Raw genomic sequence first — 19,220 nt, forward strand, 5'->3', positions numbered from 1 at the left:
GTGTGATAATGCTGTAAATGTTTTCAGAAAACACACCTTACATTCTGTCACATGATGTAAAATTCTTCACGTCCACACTTTTTCGCGGTGTACACTAAGGAAATCGATTGTGAACGAAAAATAAAGGAAACTGGACACGCATTGTCATTGAGTGGATGCAAACAAGGAAAACGAAAACGCATCAGAAATCACTATATGTAAGATGTACACTACATCATGTAAATAGATTGTCGTTAGTAGGCTCGAGAAATAAAAACATATTTAACGAACAATCAGAAAATATTAGCAGATTGTGACATCGCTATCAACTGATACAGGTCCATAAGTCGTTGACAGTTGAATTCGTAATCATCGCCTTCCTCTCATTGCACCCATCATTCCACCAATCATTGCTCCAGTAAGAGCACCTGTCAGTGGATCTGAATATGTGAAATACACAGGATAGAGCAGCGTTGAGAATTTGTATCTGTCCTAGGGATTCAAAATGAAAAACACAATTTAAAGTCTTGCGGTTAGTTTGTTAGAGCGTAAACTTACTGATTCTCCTAAATCCTGGCATCATCATGCCGGGGTAGCCCATCATGCCAGGATAACCCATCATGCCTGGATAACCCATCATTCCATAAGGTGGATAACCGAAGAACTGGCCCTGCACCGGAAGAAATGTGACAAGAACTAATGTAAGTAGAAATAGCCGCATAGTAGCAGCTGCAATGAAGATTTTCATCGCTTATTCGACAAATCAACGATCCCTCAAATCAATCCAGACTTCTCATAATAACCTCAAATATGAGATTTTTCATAAGGGAAACAATTTAAAGGAAACAAGCTATTAAATAAGTGCTTTACAGCTCAGATGATCCAATAAGAAAGGTTTTTGCAGTAAAACATTGTTATTTTCACATTTTTTTCGGAAAGCAGATACTAAAGGGGTGCAGGATCAGATTATTTTGTTAGGTCGGTAGAGGTTTTCGCATAGGGGATTTTCTACAGCCAGAGAATTAAGGTGTGGAGGTGATCCGTTAGACTACTGGTTTCCCTTTTGCATCATTTTCGGCATTATAATAAAGTTGAATAGTCAGAAAGTACAAATGCAGTTGTTACGCAGTCAAAAATCCCGTTGCTGTGCGCTATGAGAAGCTTTGCTGCGATCTTAGCAATCATCAGGACTTTTGGTTCCTTTGGTCCGAGATAAATTCTCCCTTGAACAGAAAAAAAACAGAATCTGGGGAATAGCTTATGAATCCTGTAGATGTCAGACACCAAAAGAACATGTAAATAAATGATGCAAGGAACTGTTAGACAAATTAATAACTGGCTTTTTCTTTTTAATTTAAATAAACGAACCTCAAGTTAACCACTGTTTATAGCGAAAAATGTTACGAGGAATTTTTGATTAATTTTATCAACACAAAAAAGAAATAAGAATGAAATATGGGTGATTTAATTGGTGCTGGGAAAATATGGAGCTCTGCGCGAGTTCTCATTGTGTCTTTGTCGTTTCGCTTTGCTTATATCAAGATCTTACCAACAGTGTGACCACAGTGCTTCTTTTGTCTGTTACGTTATTCCTTATACATGTTGGTTTGGGTTTTACTTAATCTACCTTGAAGCGAACAAAAACGACTTCTGAATGTGGTACTAATCTCTAATTTGATCTCTAATCTTTCTCTAATCTCTAATCTTCACATAGCAGCGTTTGTTGATCCTGAACAAGTTGAGTTGATACGACCCGATTCTCCTTGAGCAGTGGCAGAATTTTTGTATAAACTTAGCTTATTTTCTTTGCATACAATCGAAACACTCGCAAAACTGTGTGACAGAAGGATCTCAAGAGATGGATTTAATTTCTTCTCACCAAGAAAACAAACTTCACAAATTTTGTTCCTTAATGTTTCCTGTATTCTGTCCCATGAGAGCAAAACCTAAACTAGACAAGAGAAAACAAAAGACATATCATCAATTAATGTTTGGTCTAATTTGCTTCTGAAAAGGCGACACTGTGGTTTTTCCCCAAGAGAACAGGAAACGGTTCACACACCATGATCATCATTCCCATTTTCGTGTTCGGCGAATTTCTTCAGTTATTTGGTCATTGTTAGTCCTTTGCTTTCTCTTTGCTGGAAAAGGTAGACAATGTGATTTCGGGGCACGTGAAGATCGTATTTTCTTTTTTGAGGGGCACCGAGAAAAAGTATGACCAGCAGAATATACCGTTCTTCGCTTCACAAAACGACTCAAGTGTCTCACCTGCATAATTGTACTTTCGGTGAGTTTCACGAAGGAAAATAAGAACAGATATAGGCACATGCTTGTATTATACTTTTCACGATCCAATGTAACATCCTTGCTTTTACCAGTATGGAAGTGATGATCATATCATTCCATTTGATACGATACGGAAAAAGGACTAGGGGTTTGCACAATACGATCCCAACAAAAAATTGTTGTTTTCAAACTGTAATCCTATTTTTCAGTAGAAACACCTCTGAAAAGAAGTTTATAACAATAACAAATTAATCTCTTGAAAAGAATTCCCGAAGTTTTCTATTTCTAAAAAATAATGACAAAGCTCGACTCCAGTTTGAATTCAGACATGTCGTCGCAGTTCGCATAGTTGCAACAAGGTTACTTCTAAGTCGCCCGAAAAGAAGTTAGTTCCTATTTTTTAAAGAAACAAAAGTGAAAAGGAATCGCAAAAAAAAAAAGTGGTCACCACACCGTTCTTCTGTGACTAATTCCTCTTTCTTTTCCCTCTTCTGTTGCTTTTAAATCTCTTTCTTTCGCAAAACACGAAAGGCTGCGTATGTACACTACCTTGAAACTCCCTCAAACCCCAGACATCCAAACAGAAATCTTCTTGTCATTGATTTGACACGACTGTGGTTTCCCTCATCAGTGAGTACCAAGTACCACTTTTTCTTTTCTTTTTTGACATGTGTGGTGTATCCGTAGAATTGTGGGTGGAACTGTCTCCAACACCGACTTCTTTTCACTGTGTTTTAAATGATGTCACGGATTGTTCAAGTGAATTACTTTCAATCTTCCTAGATGCGAGATGTAGCTACAAAGAAAAGGGTTAAAGGGCAACATTTTAAACCTTTTTATTCATTTGATATACGTATGAACAGAATTGTATGCGCTCCAGCTTCCTATTTCTTCACGAACATCGACCCTACCATTGCACCATCAGCAGCACCAATCATAGCACCATCAATAGCGCCGACCACGGATCCTAAAGTATGTCTTGAATAAAATGTTCTTTTTTAGGAAAATGACAGCGGCAGTTATCTTTATACTATATATCTACTATATAATAACGGGCTTATTCTGTCACGTGTGTCTGTGTGTCTGTGTGTGTGTGTGTCAGTCACGATATTCAAAATGAGGGGTGCGACGGGTCCACCGGCGTCGAGTTAATGCCTCGAAGCTAGGAAGCTATAAAATGAGGTGTGAAGGGGTCCATCGGCGCCAGATAGCCTTAGAAGGGGGTGCGACGGGTCCATCGGCGCCAGATAGCCTTAGAAGGGGTGCGACGGGTCCATCGGCGCCAGATAGCCTTAGAAGGGGGTGCGACGGGTCCATCGGCGTCGGATACCTATAGAAGGGGGTGCGACGGGTCCCACGACGTCGGATACCTATAGAAGGGGATGCGACGGGTCCATCGGCGCCAGATAGCCTTAGAAGGGGGTGCGACGGGTCCATCGGCGCCAGATAGCCTTAGAAGGGGGTGCGACGGGTCCACGGCGTCGGATACCTATAGAAGGGGGTGCGACGGGTCCACGGCGTCGGATACCTATAGAAGGGGGTGCGACGGGTCCCACGACGTCGGATACCTATAGGAGGTGCGACGGGTCCACAGCGTCGGATTGCTATAGAAGGGGGTGCGACGGGTCCACCGGCACCAAATACCTATAGAAGGGGGTACGACGGGTCCAATGGCGTAGAGTTGGTGCACCGATGATAGATACCTTTAGAAGGGGGTGTGACGGGTCCAATGGCGTCGAGTTGGTGTGCCGGCGTCGTAAAGCTAGGGACGTTGTAAAAGTTTTATAGTTGTAACCACTTTCGGCGTTGCGCTCCACCTACTCGGCTCCGCTGTTCCTCAGAAACTGGATATACACGTTCAAACAGCTGCTTAAATAGTAGCACGCTGTTTATGTGATCTGACGTAGAACGTTATCTTTATCAGTTGTATAAAGTCTTTCACGTCATTTTGTGCTTAAACATGGTTCATTGATAACTCTTGGAGGGAAACAGGAGGATAACCCAAATTTCGAGTAATACTTTCCAATTGTGTCTACATTGTATTGGTATCGACGGAATGTTCCAAGCTGAAGTTCGAATGTTCTCCAAATGTAGAGCTGACGCGTTTAGAACGAAGACTATGAAATATTTCGCCTTTAGTTATAATATAAAAAAGGAATAAAGATTGTTGGAGACTATTTCATAGAAAATGGCTCTAATATTAATTTCCGTTGATCAGTCAAGGCGAGCGAAGCAAACACCACAGAAAGTCTGAAGTCCGGCTTTAGCCGGACGTTCAGACTGGTATATATATATATATATATGTTTGTCTGTCACGAAAATACTCCATAATGATGCAAAAATCTACTTAGGTGAGGTGCCGAACCATCACCATGCACCTGATAGGCGAGCACTCTACCATTCCTCCATTGTCTAATGTAATGAGTTTTGTCTTTGATAAGGCAAGTTAGTTTCTCTCAAATGCTAGTGAGAGTAAATAAACTTTTATGTGAATGTATACTCCCGGATTTGCAAACTATCATGCTATATAATAACGGGCTTATTCAGTCACGTGCGTACGTCTGTGTATGTGTGTGTCTCAGTCAAGAAATTCCGAAAAGAGAGGGAATACTATGGCGTCAGTTTGGTGCGCTGGACCCTCAAGGCGGTAAAATTGAGTGAGACGGGCACTATGGCGTCGAATTCGTGCCCCGGAGCCCAATAGCTGTAAAATGGGGTGTGACGGGTCCAACGGGGTTGAAATGATGCGCGGGAGCCCAACGCAGTAGAATGGGTTTCTATGGTTCCTTCGCAGCTTCAGCATGTCTCCCTGATGCTGCTAACATCCTTTCTTCAAAAAAACGAAAAGCACATGCGAACGGCTGCTTAAATACAATACATAGTAGCCAACGTTTACGCGATCTGACGTAGAACGTTGTTTTTATCACTACGATAGTGATATCTACGTCATTTCATGTTTGCACATCGTTCCTTGCTAATAGTTGAGAACGGAGGAAACTCATGCTTTGAATAATTTTTCCAAATTGTGGAGATTTGAGAGAAGCATAGATGTAAAATCAAGTTTGAATGTTCCCTTAATATAGATTTTGACTCGCTTAGGGCAAATCTTTCATCTATGCTTATATTTTAGGGGAAAAATTTGAAGATAGCACTGATAGAAGAAAGCAATTCTAATTTTACAAAAATGTCGCTACTTTACTACTACTACTACGCTACTTTACTCGCTACTACTGTCGCGAGCGAAGCGAACACTAAAATAAGCCTGAAGTTCGGCTTTAGCCGGACGATCAGGCAGGTAAAAGAGTAAAGGATGAAGCCATGGCGCATCGATCCGCTTGGGATGGGTCAACGCGGTTGACTGCAGCTCGAAATCGTTCAGTCATACTAACGCGTATTGGCACAGACAATGAGCGACAGGGGCACTGATTCACGTCAGTGTTTTTATAGTTCCAAACCAGTCTGGTACCAATTTATCGATCTCGGAGTGATGAAGGGCCTGGCTGGCCCTAAGGCGTTGTTGAACCATTGACCGTCCAGTCGCAGTCAAACCTCTTGACAACTGCGTTACATCCCAAACCTTTCAAAACCAATTAGAGAGTCGAATGTACTCACTGGGAATATAAGAGTTGCATGACCTGCACAGTTATACGACAGAAGTAGGTCAAATAACACAAGAAGATGTTGTCGTAAGGCACAACCTCAAAGCATGGACCACGTAGATCAAATCGTCAGAAAAAGTAAACAATTTTTGGCAACATTTTCTGGTTTCTTTTTATTGATTTGCTTGAGCTGTGGCAAAGATTAGTACTGATATTTATTAACGAGTAACGTTTCGGAGTTTTCGACTTCGTCAGAGCCTGAAAAAATCAAAGCCATTAGTGCTTTATTTTCTCAAGTATTCAGTCACCTACAGAAAGCATCCAAACGGTAGGTAAGCTGAAATAGCAACGCATTGGCTACTGCTTACCTAATTAGGTAGACTTGGTAACGCAAGTGGGAGCTCGGAACACACCGTAGAATAAGCAATCAAATTCCCGAAATAGAGGTTAGTCCGTCGTTATCGCTAGCCGCTGTCGCTCGAGTCCGAAATCATAGCATGGAGAACACTAGAGGCATTTTGGATCACCGCCGAAAGTCCAAAAATGAACAGGAAGGATGAGTGCATTACGATCACAAACGAAGTAGCACCACATCAAAATCTGCGCGGGTTTTGATCTGCAGGGCGGGCCGTCAGGACCCTATAAAAAACCCTTGTAAGTCGTAGTTTTGATACGTGGTGGTCTGTTGGGTTACCAAGTCCAGCTAATGAGGTAAGCAGCAGCCAATGTGTTGCTCTTTGAGTTTGCTTACCGTTTAGGATGCTTTTTGTAGGGGAAAGGCGCTCGAGAGAATAAATCACTAATGGCTTTGATTTTCCCAGGCTCTGACGACGGCAAAAACGCGGAAACGTTAGCTGTTAATTTATATCAATACTAATCTTGGCCACAGCTCAAGCAAATTTAAAAGCTACGTATTCAACATGTCAATATTCAAGCACACCTGAACATGGGCAATTCTTCTGGTTTCATCGCTCAGGACCATGTCGATATTTGATTATACTCGACATCGAGAAACAATTCATTTTAGATGTGAAGTTTCGCATGATATGGAAAAAAGAATAAATTTATTCTTTCTGAGCTCCTGCTGCAGATCAGGTAAGTCAGATACGAACCATGCCCAAGCAAGACACAGTCCGGAAGACTCACGCAGTCTGACAATATCAGCACGCCGACGAAGTCAAATGAGCCAAAAATAGCAATTCTTAAAGGCATCACCCCGCGAATTTGGGGTGATGTAGGTTTCAGGTGGGTTATTCCTATGCGAGATAGTAGAAAGGAATGAATCACCTTCCTCCTTAATGTACGACCGTATAGACATAACCCTCCTGGAACCCGACCACACCAGATTCGTGGAGTGATGCCCTTAATGCATTTCTTAGAAATACTGCCTGCAGCGATATTTTAGTCGAAGAATGTGCGAAACATTTAGAAATGGCGATGTTCACATGATGTTCACATAATGTAGCTGTTCTGTTACCCCGCAACTGCGCTTAAGACTTCGGAATTGGTTTTCAGAGAAAATAGTCGTCATCTTATCGTCGTTGTATCAGCTGTAGCGGAAGATAGGAAGTATACTGTGCAATAAACTCTGTTGGATTATGCTTAAACACCCAACAGTTTTGTGTTGGTCACACTCCGCCGCGCTGTTCTCAACTCCCAGGGACCATTTCATTTGAGAAGTGTGCTGGGATTAATTCAGATTACAGGATATGACAACGCGAAATTAAACGAGAATCTTTCGACTAGAGCCAGATTTTGAAAAACTCACGTGTTTTAATTAGAGTAATTCTTACCCATTCCAAATCCTCCACCCCAACCTCCATATCCGAACTGAGCTGTTGCTAGCAGAATTACAGAGAACAGAAGGGCTACCAGCTGTATAACTCGCGCCATACTGAAACACACACAAATAGATGTGATCCGCTTTAAATGTGACGACACTTGCAAAAGAAGAGAAACAAAATGATCGGTAAAAGCGTCTAGATTAATTTATGTGATTATTACAGAATCGTTATCTAAGATTATAGCAATTCACATGCGAAGTCCAATTTCCGTTTAATGAATCGATGATATAGAAGAAACCCCACGAATCTGAGGTGTTACGAATTTTAGGTGGAATATTCGTATACGGCATAGTAGATTATGGAGAGAGGGGTGATTCCGTCCGTTTCTTCCTAATTGCCATAAAAAACGTCCTGGAATAGGCGGCCTGGGGCGCGTGCACAAGGCTGGCGCGCTCCGGTCGAACTCCTTGTAGAAAATAGTGCGTTAGAACGCCCGAAGCCGTATCCTCCGTGCCGTTTTTTACGGGGATTAGGGAGAAATAGACGGAGCCATCCACTCTCCATAATCCACCGTCCCGTATACGAATACTCCACCTGAAATCCGTACCACCTCAAATTCGTGGGGTGATGTCTTTAAGACGAACTGCGGAAAGAACGGGTCGTGTATTAAAGTAGAAAATGAGAGCACTTCATTCCCATTCTTTCCATGTTGCATCTATCGGACGGTAAATAGTTTGAAGATATGTGTGCAGTATGCAGCTAATACCCTTCTTCAACTTCCGCGGACTTTTTTGGATCTTTATTAGTCAACTACCATATATTAAGGCATATTCAAAAAGGTCGGAGCAGAGATACGTAAAATTTATCCAAAAATTCTATCTGAAGAACTTAGCAGAACACGAATCTAGGGACCACACTTATATGAGTGAATACGTTCACGGTCGCGAAAAGGTAAAGAGTGGAGTGCTTCAACCACGATTGGTTCGGATGAGTCTACAGCACTAGGCAGTCTTCTATTTAAGCGTGCCCTTAGATGAACGCCTGATTACACCAACTGAGAATGTTGTAAAGCATCGTTGTAAAACTTTCGTTGTTGTCAAATAGTACACTAGGAAAGTTTCGTTGAAATTTGCACACTGAGGAAGTTTCGTTTTTCGTTTATCAAGTTCCCGGTATAACAAAAATAACGTAAAAAGTACTATGTTTGAATTTTGAGACATTTATTTATACCGGAAATTTTATCCGAAACATTAATTTTCACATTTTTTAATCAGTATGCGAATTCAAAGTTTACGCTTATATAAAACATACGAACACTTTAACGGAGGCGATCCAAGAGCAAACACTTTCTTTTTAATTTTTGAGAAAGTGAGGGACACGTTGACAGGTTTTTTTTTCCGTAGAACGTTCAAAAGTCTTAACTGCTGGAAGTGAACCGAGAAGAACTGGGTTCCATGCGTTGCACTAAATGTGGTACAGGAAAACCAAGATGTTCAGACTTCCTCACAAAGTCCTTCGAAAAAAGATTTGATGCTCCTCCGGTCCAAAAAGACAAACCGCTGGAAAATTTTGCATGTATTTGAAACAAGGGAAGGAATTACTTTTGTCTACTCCATCAATTTGAACAACGTGAGTCAAGTTGATTATATTTCCGTAGAAGACAACCATTAACATCAGATGATTTAACCCTTTAGGACCCATTGATCCCCAACAGGTTTTTCATTAGAGAGTAGTTTCGCCTTGAAAACACACAAAACAAAAACAAATACACTCAGCTTTAGGTTAGAGAAGCATACATAAGGCTGGGAAATGTTGCCAGAAAACTTCTCTCAACTTCACAATTTCTTCCAGTGATGTGCAGAGAGCTTAGTTAGAAAACCTTGACACTACAGAAGGTAGAAATCTCTGATTTTTCCTTCAGCTGGAAATTAAATAATTTTAGTTGAAGGTTTTGTCTCCTCTGAGATATCTGCTTATGGCAACTTCTATGTGGGAGCAGGGGGGTGCTAAATGTATCTGCCGCCTTCAATTCCACCCTCTACCTCATTTCAACCTATGGACCTCATTTTCTGTGCTATGAGAAAGTGTATGAGGCTTTCAAAAAAGAAGACTTCATCACCATCAACACTGATGTTGAGTTTATAAGCAGGAATGGATTTGTGTTCAGAAGCAGTTTCACAGTTCACTTTGTGACCGTTTCCACTTCCGTTTCTCAGATTAATCTTCTAAAAATCAAACAAAGTCTCTCTTGAACATTTATCTCTTACCGCAATTAGGCCCAATTTCTCTACCTTCCTATCGCAGTGCCCATCACTCCTCCTACGAGTGCAGTGCCGATCGCTCCATCTATTGCGCCAAAAATGATCACCTGAATGATCATTATTGAACAGCAATACATCTTTAGTATTCGAGGACTTTGAGGATGTGCTAAAGCGACGACTACAAAAAAAAATTCTGTGCAGGTTCTGATGCACGGGGTCATATGCGGCTAGCATCCTAATCGGTGGCAACGAAGCAATTCAATCTCTTGACGGCCAGCAATCTTGGCTCTTGCTTCATGGATCATCAACAAGTTGGAGAACTTGTGCAAAGTTCCGAGAATGCTCCAACTTTCACCGGATTTTAAAAATAGAAACTTCAAAGTTCAGAAAGACCTGTTCTGTCAAAGAAGAGAGCCACCGCATTACAATGCACTTCTGATGATTACTTTGGGCAGGTATAGGTTCGGACAAAAATGAGCTGTTGAAAAACTTCAATTACTAGATTAGAAAAAGCTCTGGAAAGCTAAGCAGTTTCAGTGGAAAGAGCATGTTTTTAGGTAGCAAAAGGCCACGAAACAGTGTCCAATTTCTGAACTTTTTTCTGACATGCTGCTTATCAGAAATACCAGAATAGGCCCTAATCTCGGCAGATTCTCCAAAACTCGCTGTCAAAACTGAAAATTTATTTCACATCCTGCCATAGGTTAGTGTTACCGTTATTCTGAAAGAAGTTATTCTAAAACCATTATTCGAGAGATGATTCGTAGCATAACTTTACCTTTTTCCTATAATTTACTGTTAGGCGTGCATACTTTTAAATAACTGAGACATACTGCCACACTTTTTGTACAACTAAAAATATTTGTAATTCTTTCTCGAGTCCAATTTCAACCATTTGCTCGATCAGCCTGTCCACCCCACAAATCCACAACAAGTTTTCCTTTGTAATATACAGCGAGTGCAGCTCCATCGTGTTCCAATTTATCCGTAAAATTTTTCTCGATGTGTGAGGATCATGTCGATAGTGATCTCATTCTTTCCGTTCTGACCAAATTCCGGCCAATATTTTATAACTTTATCCGAGTAGTCACATTCTTTGTTGTATACTTTTAACGCCATGCAAATTGCTGCCACACTTTTTGTACAACTAAAAATATTTGTAATTGGGCTGATCGAGCAAATGGTCGAAATTGGACTCGAGAAACAATTACAAATATTTTTAGTTGTAAAAAAAGTGTGGCAGCAATTTGCATGGCGTTAAAAGTATACAACAAAGAATGTGACTAACTGAGACATGGTTTCAGTTCCAGCGGAAATGTGCAAATTTATCTACGTTAGATAAATCTCATCTTATCTTATTTTTTCTAGATAAGCCTTCTATTCAGTTTTCTCTGCCTCCTCAGTCCCACATCCCTAGCCAGCATTGCTCCACCATGCAGTTGTCTTCGTAGCATGCGGCACGAGAAGCAAGACAGGAGTAAGAAAGCAAAACGCAGGAACCATATTATTGGCGGAAATCCAATTTTTAAACAAAAAAGACAGCTAAATAACCAAACAAATTTCCCCAGCAACAAGTCCTTTTAACCGCTGTAGCACTCTCCTGGAGAGGGTAGGACATATTTCTGCAGAATGTCTCATTTTCCCGGGATATACCTTGCTTGCAGATTCCGAGAAATATTGCTTTTGTTGAGGAATTGTGATCCTATTTCCAACGACGCTAAATATGGAACCACTGGGCTATGAAAGCTATTCTGTTCCTTAAGCTAATCTGCGTAGTCATTACAGCCTCTCTCTCGGAGGATACCGAGTTGAGTGAGTCAAATAAACCTAGTTTTATTTCCTGAATTACTCGCTCGGAGAAAAAGACTGCAAAGGCAGCAGAAACCGTAGATGAGGCGATTAGATGAAAAGGTGTCGCTGGCGCAGTTCGTGGACAAAAATCGCGGTGACCTTGAGCGAAGACGTTATTTCATCGAAGAGGGCACTGACATTTGGCCAGTGAAGAAAAAAACACCTATTTGTTTTCGTTGAAAAGACGACTAGTCTTGCATTGGGAGATACACCAGCCACTTTGTCGAACTGTAGAATGAAAGTAGCGTCAGAGGGCATTGTCTGTGCGAAAAAAGTCTCATTTTTTCGATAAAAAGGCTGTTTGAAGTTGTGTTAACAAAAAGAGTATCGGAAAAGTAAATATATTTGCGACCAGTGACCATACTTAATTTGATTACTTGGGAAGAAGCCTGAAAAAATAGCATAATGAACATCCTTCGCAAGTACGTAGAAAGAAAAAAACACTTTCTACAAACGAAGAATGAATCCCAATCCTGGATCTCCTACTTCACTCTGAATCTGACTATTCCGCTTGGGATGTGCCAAAGCGTTTTACAGCCGACCATCAAATCAGTGTTCTTACCATCCCAGACAGGCCTGGTTCCAGTTTTATCCACCACGGAGGGATGAAAGGCTTGGGAGGCACGGTTCGAACCTGCGACCGTACGGCCATACCGGACCTCTTATCGAGAGCGCTACACCCGCTCCCTATGGAAATAATAAATGCAGAAATATCTTAGTTATCAGAAATGTGAAATCTTTGTGCTGACATTGAGCCCACTAACACAATTTCCATCTTCGCATTGAATCTTCTTTATTTAGAAAAAAAATTATGTCTAAAAGGAGCCGTAACGAAGGAACAAGTGCTCTACAGAAATTATTCATAAAAAATTGACATTTCATGAAGCACGGTTGCTTCAGATTGGTTGATCATTTCCCAGCCAATGCGCCGACAAGTCCACCAATTGCTGCGCCAGCAAGGGCACCTCTGGCAACTGGTCCTGAAAGCTCCGGGAAGTTTTCTCGCTCCTGTTCATCAAGTCTTTACCTCTTCGATAACCGTATCCGTATCCATAGCCGTATCCGGGGTACCAATAGTATGGTGAGTAACCGTAGTAATAGGAATATTGAGCAATGCCTGGTGAGCAGAACAGTGCGAGAACGGTAACGAATAGAAGTAAATAGTTCATTTTCTTTCTTGAGAAGAGAATCTGCAAGGATAAAAAATCAAATTGTGAATTTTTATAAAACAAAAACGCCAGAAATCTACTGTCGCTTGTTGGTTTGTGAACTGTAATTGAGTTCTGTTTCTGACTTTCTGACTTTCTGACTTTCTGACTTCTGACCATAATAATAACTTCAACTTATTCCGTTTCAAACATGTCCAACGATGTTTACCCTCTTTTTTTCACGAAACTCAAACACTCGCAACTCTTTTCCTTTGACCAGATTTTTGAAAGTTATTGGTAAGTAGTAAACGATTAAGACTATTTGAAAGACTGAGATGTTGCGAAACTTGCAAGATTCAGCATCCCCTTGCTGATTTTCCCTTAACGACATCACCCCACGAGTCTGGATTGGTACGGATTTCCGGTGGAGTAGTCGTATACGGGATTGTGGGGAGGAGGGTGACTCCGTTCATTTCTTCCTAATTGCCGTAGAAAACGGCCCGGAAGATACGGCTTAGAGCGTTCCGGCGCACTGTTTTCTGCAAAGAGTTCGATTGGAGCGCGCCAGCCCTGTGTGGCGCCGCATCTTCCGGGCGGTTTTTTACGGCAACTGGGAAGAAATGGACGGAACCACACCCTTCTCCATAATCTGCTATTCCGCTTACTCCATCTGAAACCTGCACCACTCAGATTCGTGGTATGCTGCCCTTAACATAAAATATCATTGGTTAAATAACAAAAACAAAATAGCTCATAATTTAAAAAAAAGTTTACATAAGAATCGATTCTTAAGTCGTGAAATGCTTGCTTGCTTCTACAGTTCTGAATTTGATTTTGCAAATTTCGAAGAGTCCAATGGAATTTTCGCGAAGGTTCAGAAGAATAATAAAAATAAACAACAGACTCCGGAACGCCTTGAAGATGACAAAGTGTAAATGAACACGGAGAACGTTTGTAAGGTCACCGTTTTAGTTTAAAGTAACTAATTTGAACCGTTTTCCTTCATAAGAAAACTGTCCTCGCCAAATTTATGTCCAGTGTGTTCAGTTTATAGTAAGAATAAACGGCCATTGGTCTTCGCTATTCTGAGAAGTTTTTCCCATTTTCTTCCAGAAATCAGCCAAACATTGATTTCCAAGTTTTGTTTTTCTTTCTACCAAAACCCTGGTATGGCTTGATGTGATCATGAAGAACTAATTATTGAGGACCCGATATTACGAATGTGGCCTGAGTAGCTAAGGTTTGTCTTGAATCTAACACCACTAGAAACGTGTTGTCCAATCACGAATCAATCTGCAACGGGAAGCGAAAATTCTACGGCATGGTGAAAGACTTCCCTTTTTTGGAAAGTTGTTACTGCTCATTTATTTTAGCGCGCCGTGCAGAGTTGTGATAAAATACGCTGTTTTTTGTCAAAAAAGAATTCAATAGCCGGCATCATTTGCTTCAACAGCTCGCATACATCATTGGTGCAAGTAGTCTGATTCTATTGCAGAAATCTAAGCTTTTTCCCTATAAAATTGGAGCAGCGACATTTTAAAATTCACGATACGGCCTTGGTTCCCTCTCGCACTTCTACGATTTACATATGCAGTTACTGAATTATTAACTACCCTTGGTATAAGCAGGATTACTGTTTTATGACCTGTTTGAATTGTGGATTGGGACGACGAGGTGACAGATCATCAAAAATGAGACGATGGGCGAAACTCATTTTGATTTTGAAAGATAATGCGCTCCAAAAGCTAAAAAAAAAGAAAATAAAAGAGTAAAAAATAAAAAAAAAGAGAAAAGAAAATAAAAGAGTAAGAAAATAAGAAAAAAAGAAAAAAGAAAATCCAAAAAATCTCGTGGCAAAAAATAAATATCTAAAAAAATAAATATTCACATATTAAACACAATTCTCTTTTCAACGTTCTGATGCAACTATGGATTAAGCATACGAGAAGATTTGAGGAACAGTTAATTTCAAAGTAGTTTAATTTAGTAGCTTTAGCTGGAACCGACCTCGTGACGCTTCAAAAATTTTGTTCTGCGATAGTGTTCTCTAACGATCAACGGCAACAGGAATGTGTTCGATGTCAGGATTGCTCCAGTGGTGGAGAGAAGCTTTGGGGTAGAGCTGCTAGCATTAGTGTGAAGAGCAACCCGGAACACGTCCAGAGCTTCGATGCCTTCAAAGCTCCCAGAGTGATCAATTAATGCTAAAAAACAACGATTGGATGAATTGTGCACCCGGTTCAAGTCAGAATTTGAGTATTGTTCGATGCACTATCATACAGCGCGTTTTTTTCCTTCTAATCGGACATTCTGCACTTTTATGGCCTTGTTTCCAAATTCAACGGCACCTTTGATTGGAGCGGAAATTTCCGGAAATGATAACGTTTTTTCACAACTACAGCATTTCACATCAAAACAACTAACGGGACTCATTCATCTGACAGAGAAATTGGCTGCAACAAACAAATGAACGAACGTATAGAGAATTTCAAGAAGAGTTCGATAATCTCTTGTCGACTGCGCTGCACCCGTCACACTATGACCGTATTGCATCATACATCGAGACGTTTTTGTCACCTGAACGTTCTCGCGGGTTCATGAAGCACAAGTTATTTAAGCCCAGATCAGAACGCTACTGCTATTTTGCCTGACAGCAACTACTGCGGAAAGACTCAAAGAACATCTGCTGCGCAGCAGAAAACGCGCCAAGAAAATTGTGTTTTCGAAGAACGTTTTACGGAATAAATCACAAGGGAACGTCCAACTATGCGATAGCTTCACTTTTTCGAGTCTGTGTAGTGGAAGGTGAAAGCTTGCACCAAAGTTCTCTGGAGAAGACATTTTGGCCACCTGAACCTTGTCCCATTACAACATCTTTGGCGAGCAACACCGCTGCCAAACAAAGAACGAAAGATTTGAAAAAAAAAACATTCTAATCCTGAGTTGCATCGGCTTCTATGCATTATAGAGTGCTAAATGTGGGAGTTTCCTGAATAGCTTGAATTTAAAGATTTTCTAAAATTTATTATCAATTAATTCCCGGAAATTTCCCTGACGGTCTAGATTTTATGCAGTAGCCACGGACGCTTGCTCACTTGCGGCTATAGACGATCGCTTCAAACTCTCCAAGATCGAACAGTCGTCGAAAGAGTCCCAACGGGTGTTCTGAATACGCCGTTGCTGAAAACTGTTTGGAGCGAAGACGGAGACGGTGTGTCAGGCAGAAAGAGAAAGTGCATTCATTCTTATTTACCCATTTGTACATGGTTGGCCACGTGTGTATGAACGAAGCATCCAAGGAACAAACAACACAAATATACGCTGCAAAATTTGAGCCGTAGTGCAACGCGGATAATTAAGAAGTCTAGGCCAGCTTTGTTAACGAAAAGTATATTAATATCCAGGGGTAGTGAAGCCAATCTTAAATGTTGGACAAGATGTTGTCGATTTCTGGGTAAGAAATCAGAGATTTTCAGGCCACGATAGCAGAAAGATGTTATGAACCATCACAGGATCATTTCTCTTTCGCCTTAGGAAAAGATGTTTGAAATCAAACAGAATTCACATTCCTGGATGAAGCACCATGTACTGCAATACATTCTAATCCTCAAGAGCTGATCGTGAGTTTCCTCGTAAAGATAATCTGAAATTTTTCCAGTCTGCTATAACGCCTTGCTCTTGAAGATTATGATAACAGTGCCATACTTTAATCGTCATTTATTTGTTTGAATCGAGCGTCGGTGTTGCAGGCTTTTAGTAGCGTGTGTAGATCATTTGTCATAAGACGACTAAACGAATAAAGCATTTCCACGGTCGCTTATGAAGCGATCGTCAAACAATATTTACGGAATTTGAGGTCAGGTGCTACAGGAAGACCTGGGTTTTTGATTCCGTTAGCTTTTGCTAAAGGAACAGAACACAATGTGCAACCTCTGACTCAATTGCAATGTTTAGTTGTTTCTTTCCGTGGCAAACGAAACAGCATCATTTTCCACTGCCACAACAACCACCCCGAGGAACCCAAGCTGTTGCGATATGCAAACATCCTTGAATGAAAGCACAGACTGTAGAGGTAGTGTGAAAATTCCCAATGAGGTTTGACTTACAATTAGATGTAGACAAAAAAAAGAAGAAAAATTGTAAAATGAGCGGAGGAGAATATTCCTAGCCACTAAATCTTCCACAGAATCGATGGAGCACCCAAATATGTAGACACATCCTTGGAGAACTCCTTTTCTATCTTACAACAAGCTCACCTATAACCATTCCATAATCTCCGTGTACGCTCTGTTTTTTGAAATATGAAGAGCGAGTTCTATGGTCCAGTAAGCTGTTTGGAACTGCATATCAGAGATTTCCTTGGCATACAAGAAATCGGCTGACTCGAAAAGTTTATCCATGTTTACACTCACTAACACACAAACTTATACTTGCCCATTTACGAATCTTTTCATCATCTTTTTTTTTACAAAAATTACAAAAAAACCCTCAAACCAGGTAAACGAACAAAAATGATACTATTAAAATACTTATGTACATACATGGCTGTGGGAGAAACTACTTCTTCTTCTTCTTCCCGAACAACAATCCGAACGCTGTACCCATTAAAGCTCCTCCGACAATGCTTTCCACTGAACCAGGCTGCGGATCATATCCGTACACATATCCATAAGGCTGATAAATAGGATATGGTGGTGGTGGTACGGGAGGTGGAATTCCTTTGCAAAAAAAGCACAAACTTTAGGAAAGATGATGATGACACCAAACCAGTCGTGGAGCTAAGAAACTGACCATAACCGTACTCGAAACCGTAGATGGCACCATACTGTGCGTAGCCGCTGGCAAAGAAAGAAGCCAACAAAATTTGTAACACTATTTTCATTGGTACGGAATTTGGTAAGTTTCTCCGGAGTAGATGACTTTCTGAATTAAAAGCAACCTTTTTCGACGCTGTTTGGACATAAAAGTGAATGTAAAAGAAGAAAAGCACTGTTGATAAAACATTTTCCACCAACTGACAGCAGGAGATGAGAGTGTCGATCGAATCCTTAAAAACAGAACCGGACAAAAATTGTCGAACAACAGATGTGCTCAGGGCTAATCGCATGTCATTCCCGACCTCGTACCAGTTCGAGGCATGACGCATCTAACTTACTGCAGTAAATATTCAATATTGTGTGATCGAACAGCATGAGTATTTACGTAATCTGTAGGCACGGAAAGGTGCGACTCAATGGTGCCTTGTATTCAATTTAGCGAACGATCTTTCTCATTTAAAAGCGTTATTCACTTCGAAGAGATTATGAACCGACTTGATTGTGATCACAGCTACGTTGGTGATCCACTCAAGAACCAAGCGTGACCTTGAGAGAGGTTTTCGATGTTGAGTTCTCTTCAACAGCAGCTAGGGATTGCGACGTAGCTTGCGAATGTCGCAACATCCAGTGTTAATGTACGGGCATCAGTTTACGTTACGATGCAACCTATTATCTCCATAGGATTTACGAGATGAAGCTGCGTGATACAGATTTTATTAGCCGTACGGTTGTAAGAAGTTGCTTCATCGGTTGGCTGATAAAATAAAGGGCTTGTGAGTAGAGATACGCTCCGCGTGTTCTTGATGCCCTTAATTTCTGGATTTGTCGCTGGTAGTTAGCAGGTTTTGCTGTGAGACTTGCAAGCTATTGAATCCGGAAAGTTCTTCAGGGAGTAACGTTGAACTCCCTCAAACGCTGTCTTTACATGGTCCAATGTCGTTCGTCGTGAAGACGGAAGCACCGTTAAAATCCGTTTATTTGCCTTTATAATATCTTAGAAAATGCTTGGAAGATAGGTAACGCAAAAATGTTGTCGACGCTATTGATGAAATCAAAGTTTTGGATTCGACGTGTATGTTGTTTCATACCACCGTTGACAATGTTAGACCCAGAGGACGTTCTGTAGGAGGACTCAGATTTCAACCTCATCATCGTTTTCGTAGGTCTAAAATGACTCGATGACTTTTGACTTCGTACTTCATAATTGATGACCCGAAGATCCTCTGATTGAGCAGAAGGTTCATAAGCGATAGGAGCAGTTGGGAAGCAGGAAGGGTTCGGCGATGAATGAATAATTGATGCTTCAAAACTGCCTAGTCTCAGTCATGGTTTTCGTAGCGTAGCGTAGTGGTAGATAAATTGGTACTAGATTTGTTTGAAAGGAAAAACACTAATTTGTTACACGACTCGCCCCCCAAGTCACTGAAAGTGATGCAACCTGAGCCATTTTGCATTGAAGTCAATCACATAGGCGCATTTCCATAGGGACTTA

The 19,220-nt window shown here is 40.9% G+C and overlaps 2 protein-coding genes across 5 annotated transcripts in view; both read right to left on the reverse strand.

The window, feature by feature from the left end:
* Positions 1-348: 348 nt before the first annotated feature.
* Positions 349-12,021, reverse strand: RB195_014725 (uncharacterized protein; the record flags this gene model as incomplete). 3 transcript variants are annotated; one of them, XM_064205109.1, is made up of 5 exons in its annotated part: positions 3,153-3,235; positions 7,661-7,761; positions 9,943-10,019; positions 11,566-11,629; positions 11,927-12,021. In XM_064205109.1, 5 exons carry the CDS (start codon positions 12,019-12,021, stop codon positions 3,153-3,155), a joined length of 420 nt encoding a protein of 139 aa, XP_064060991.1. The 3 variants fall into 3 exon arrangements, with proteins under 3 accessions (XP_064060990.1, XP_013307425.2, XP_064060991.1); XM_064205110.1 differs by lacking the exons at positions 9,943-10,019; positions 11,566-11,629; positions 11,927-12,021 and adding exons at positions 349-419; positions 538-649 and having other exon boundaries at positions 3,180-3,235; positions 7,661-7,760; XM_013451971.2 differs by lacking the exons at positions 3,153-3,235; positions 7,661-7,761; positions 9,943-10,019; positions 11,566-11,629; positions 11,927-12,021 and adding exons at positions 349-419; positions 538-700.
* Positions 12,022-12,672: 651 nt separating this feature from the next.
* Positions 12,673-19,220, reverse strand: part of RB195_014726 (uncharacterized protein) — a gene marked incomplete at both ends in the record, with an annotated part of 12,018 nt that continues 5,470 nt past the window's right edge. Inside the window, 5 exons of one of the 2 annotated variants that reach the window (XM_064205112.1) lie at positions 12,673-12,743; positions 12,791-12,953; positions 14,919-15,115; positions 17,513-17,629; positions 17,703-17,793. In XM_064205112.1, coding sequence (XP_064060992.1) covers positions 12,673-12,743; positions 12,791-12,953; positions 14,919-15,115; positions 17,513-17,629; positions 17,703-17,793 — 639 coding nt within the window. Of the gene's footprint in view, positions 12,744-12,790; positions 12,954-14,918; positions 15,116-17,512; positions 17,630-17,702 lie in introns of those variants that run through there. The other variant, XM_064205111.1, reaches the window with a different exon arrangement.

This window comes from Necator americanus, chromosome V, assembly GCF_031761385.1.
Source record: "Necator americanus strain Aroian chromosome V, whole genome shotgun sequence".
In the NCBI taxonomy this organism is placed as follows: Eukaryota; Metazoa; Nematoda; class Chromadorea; order Rhabditida; family Ancylostomatidae; genus Necator; species Necator americanus.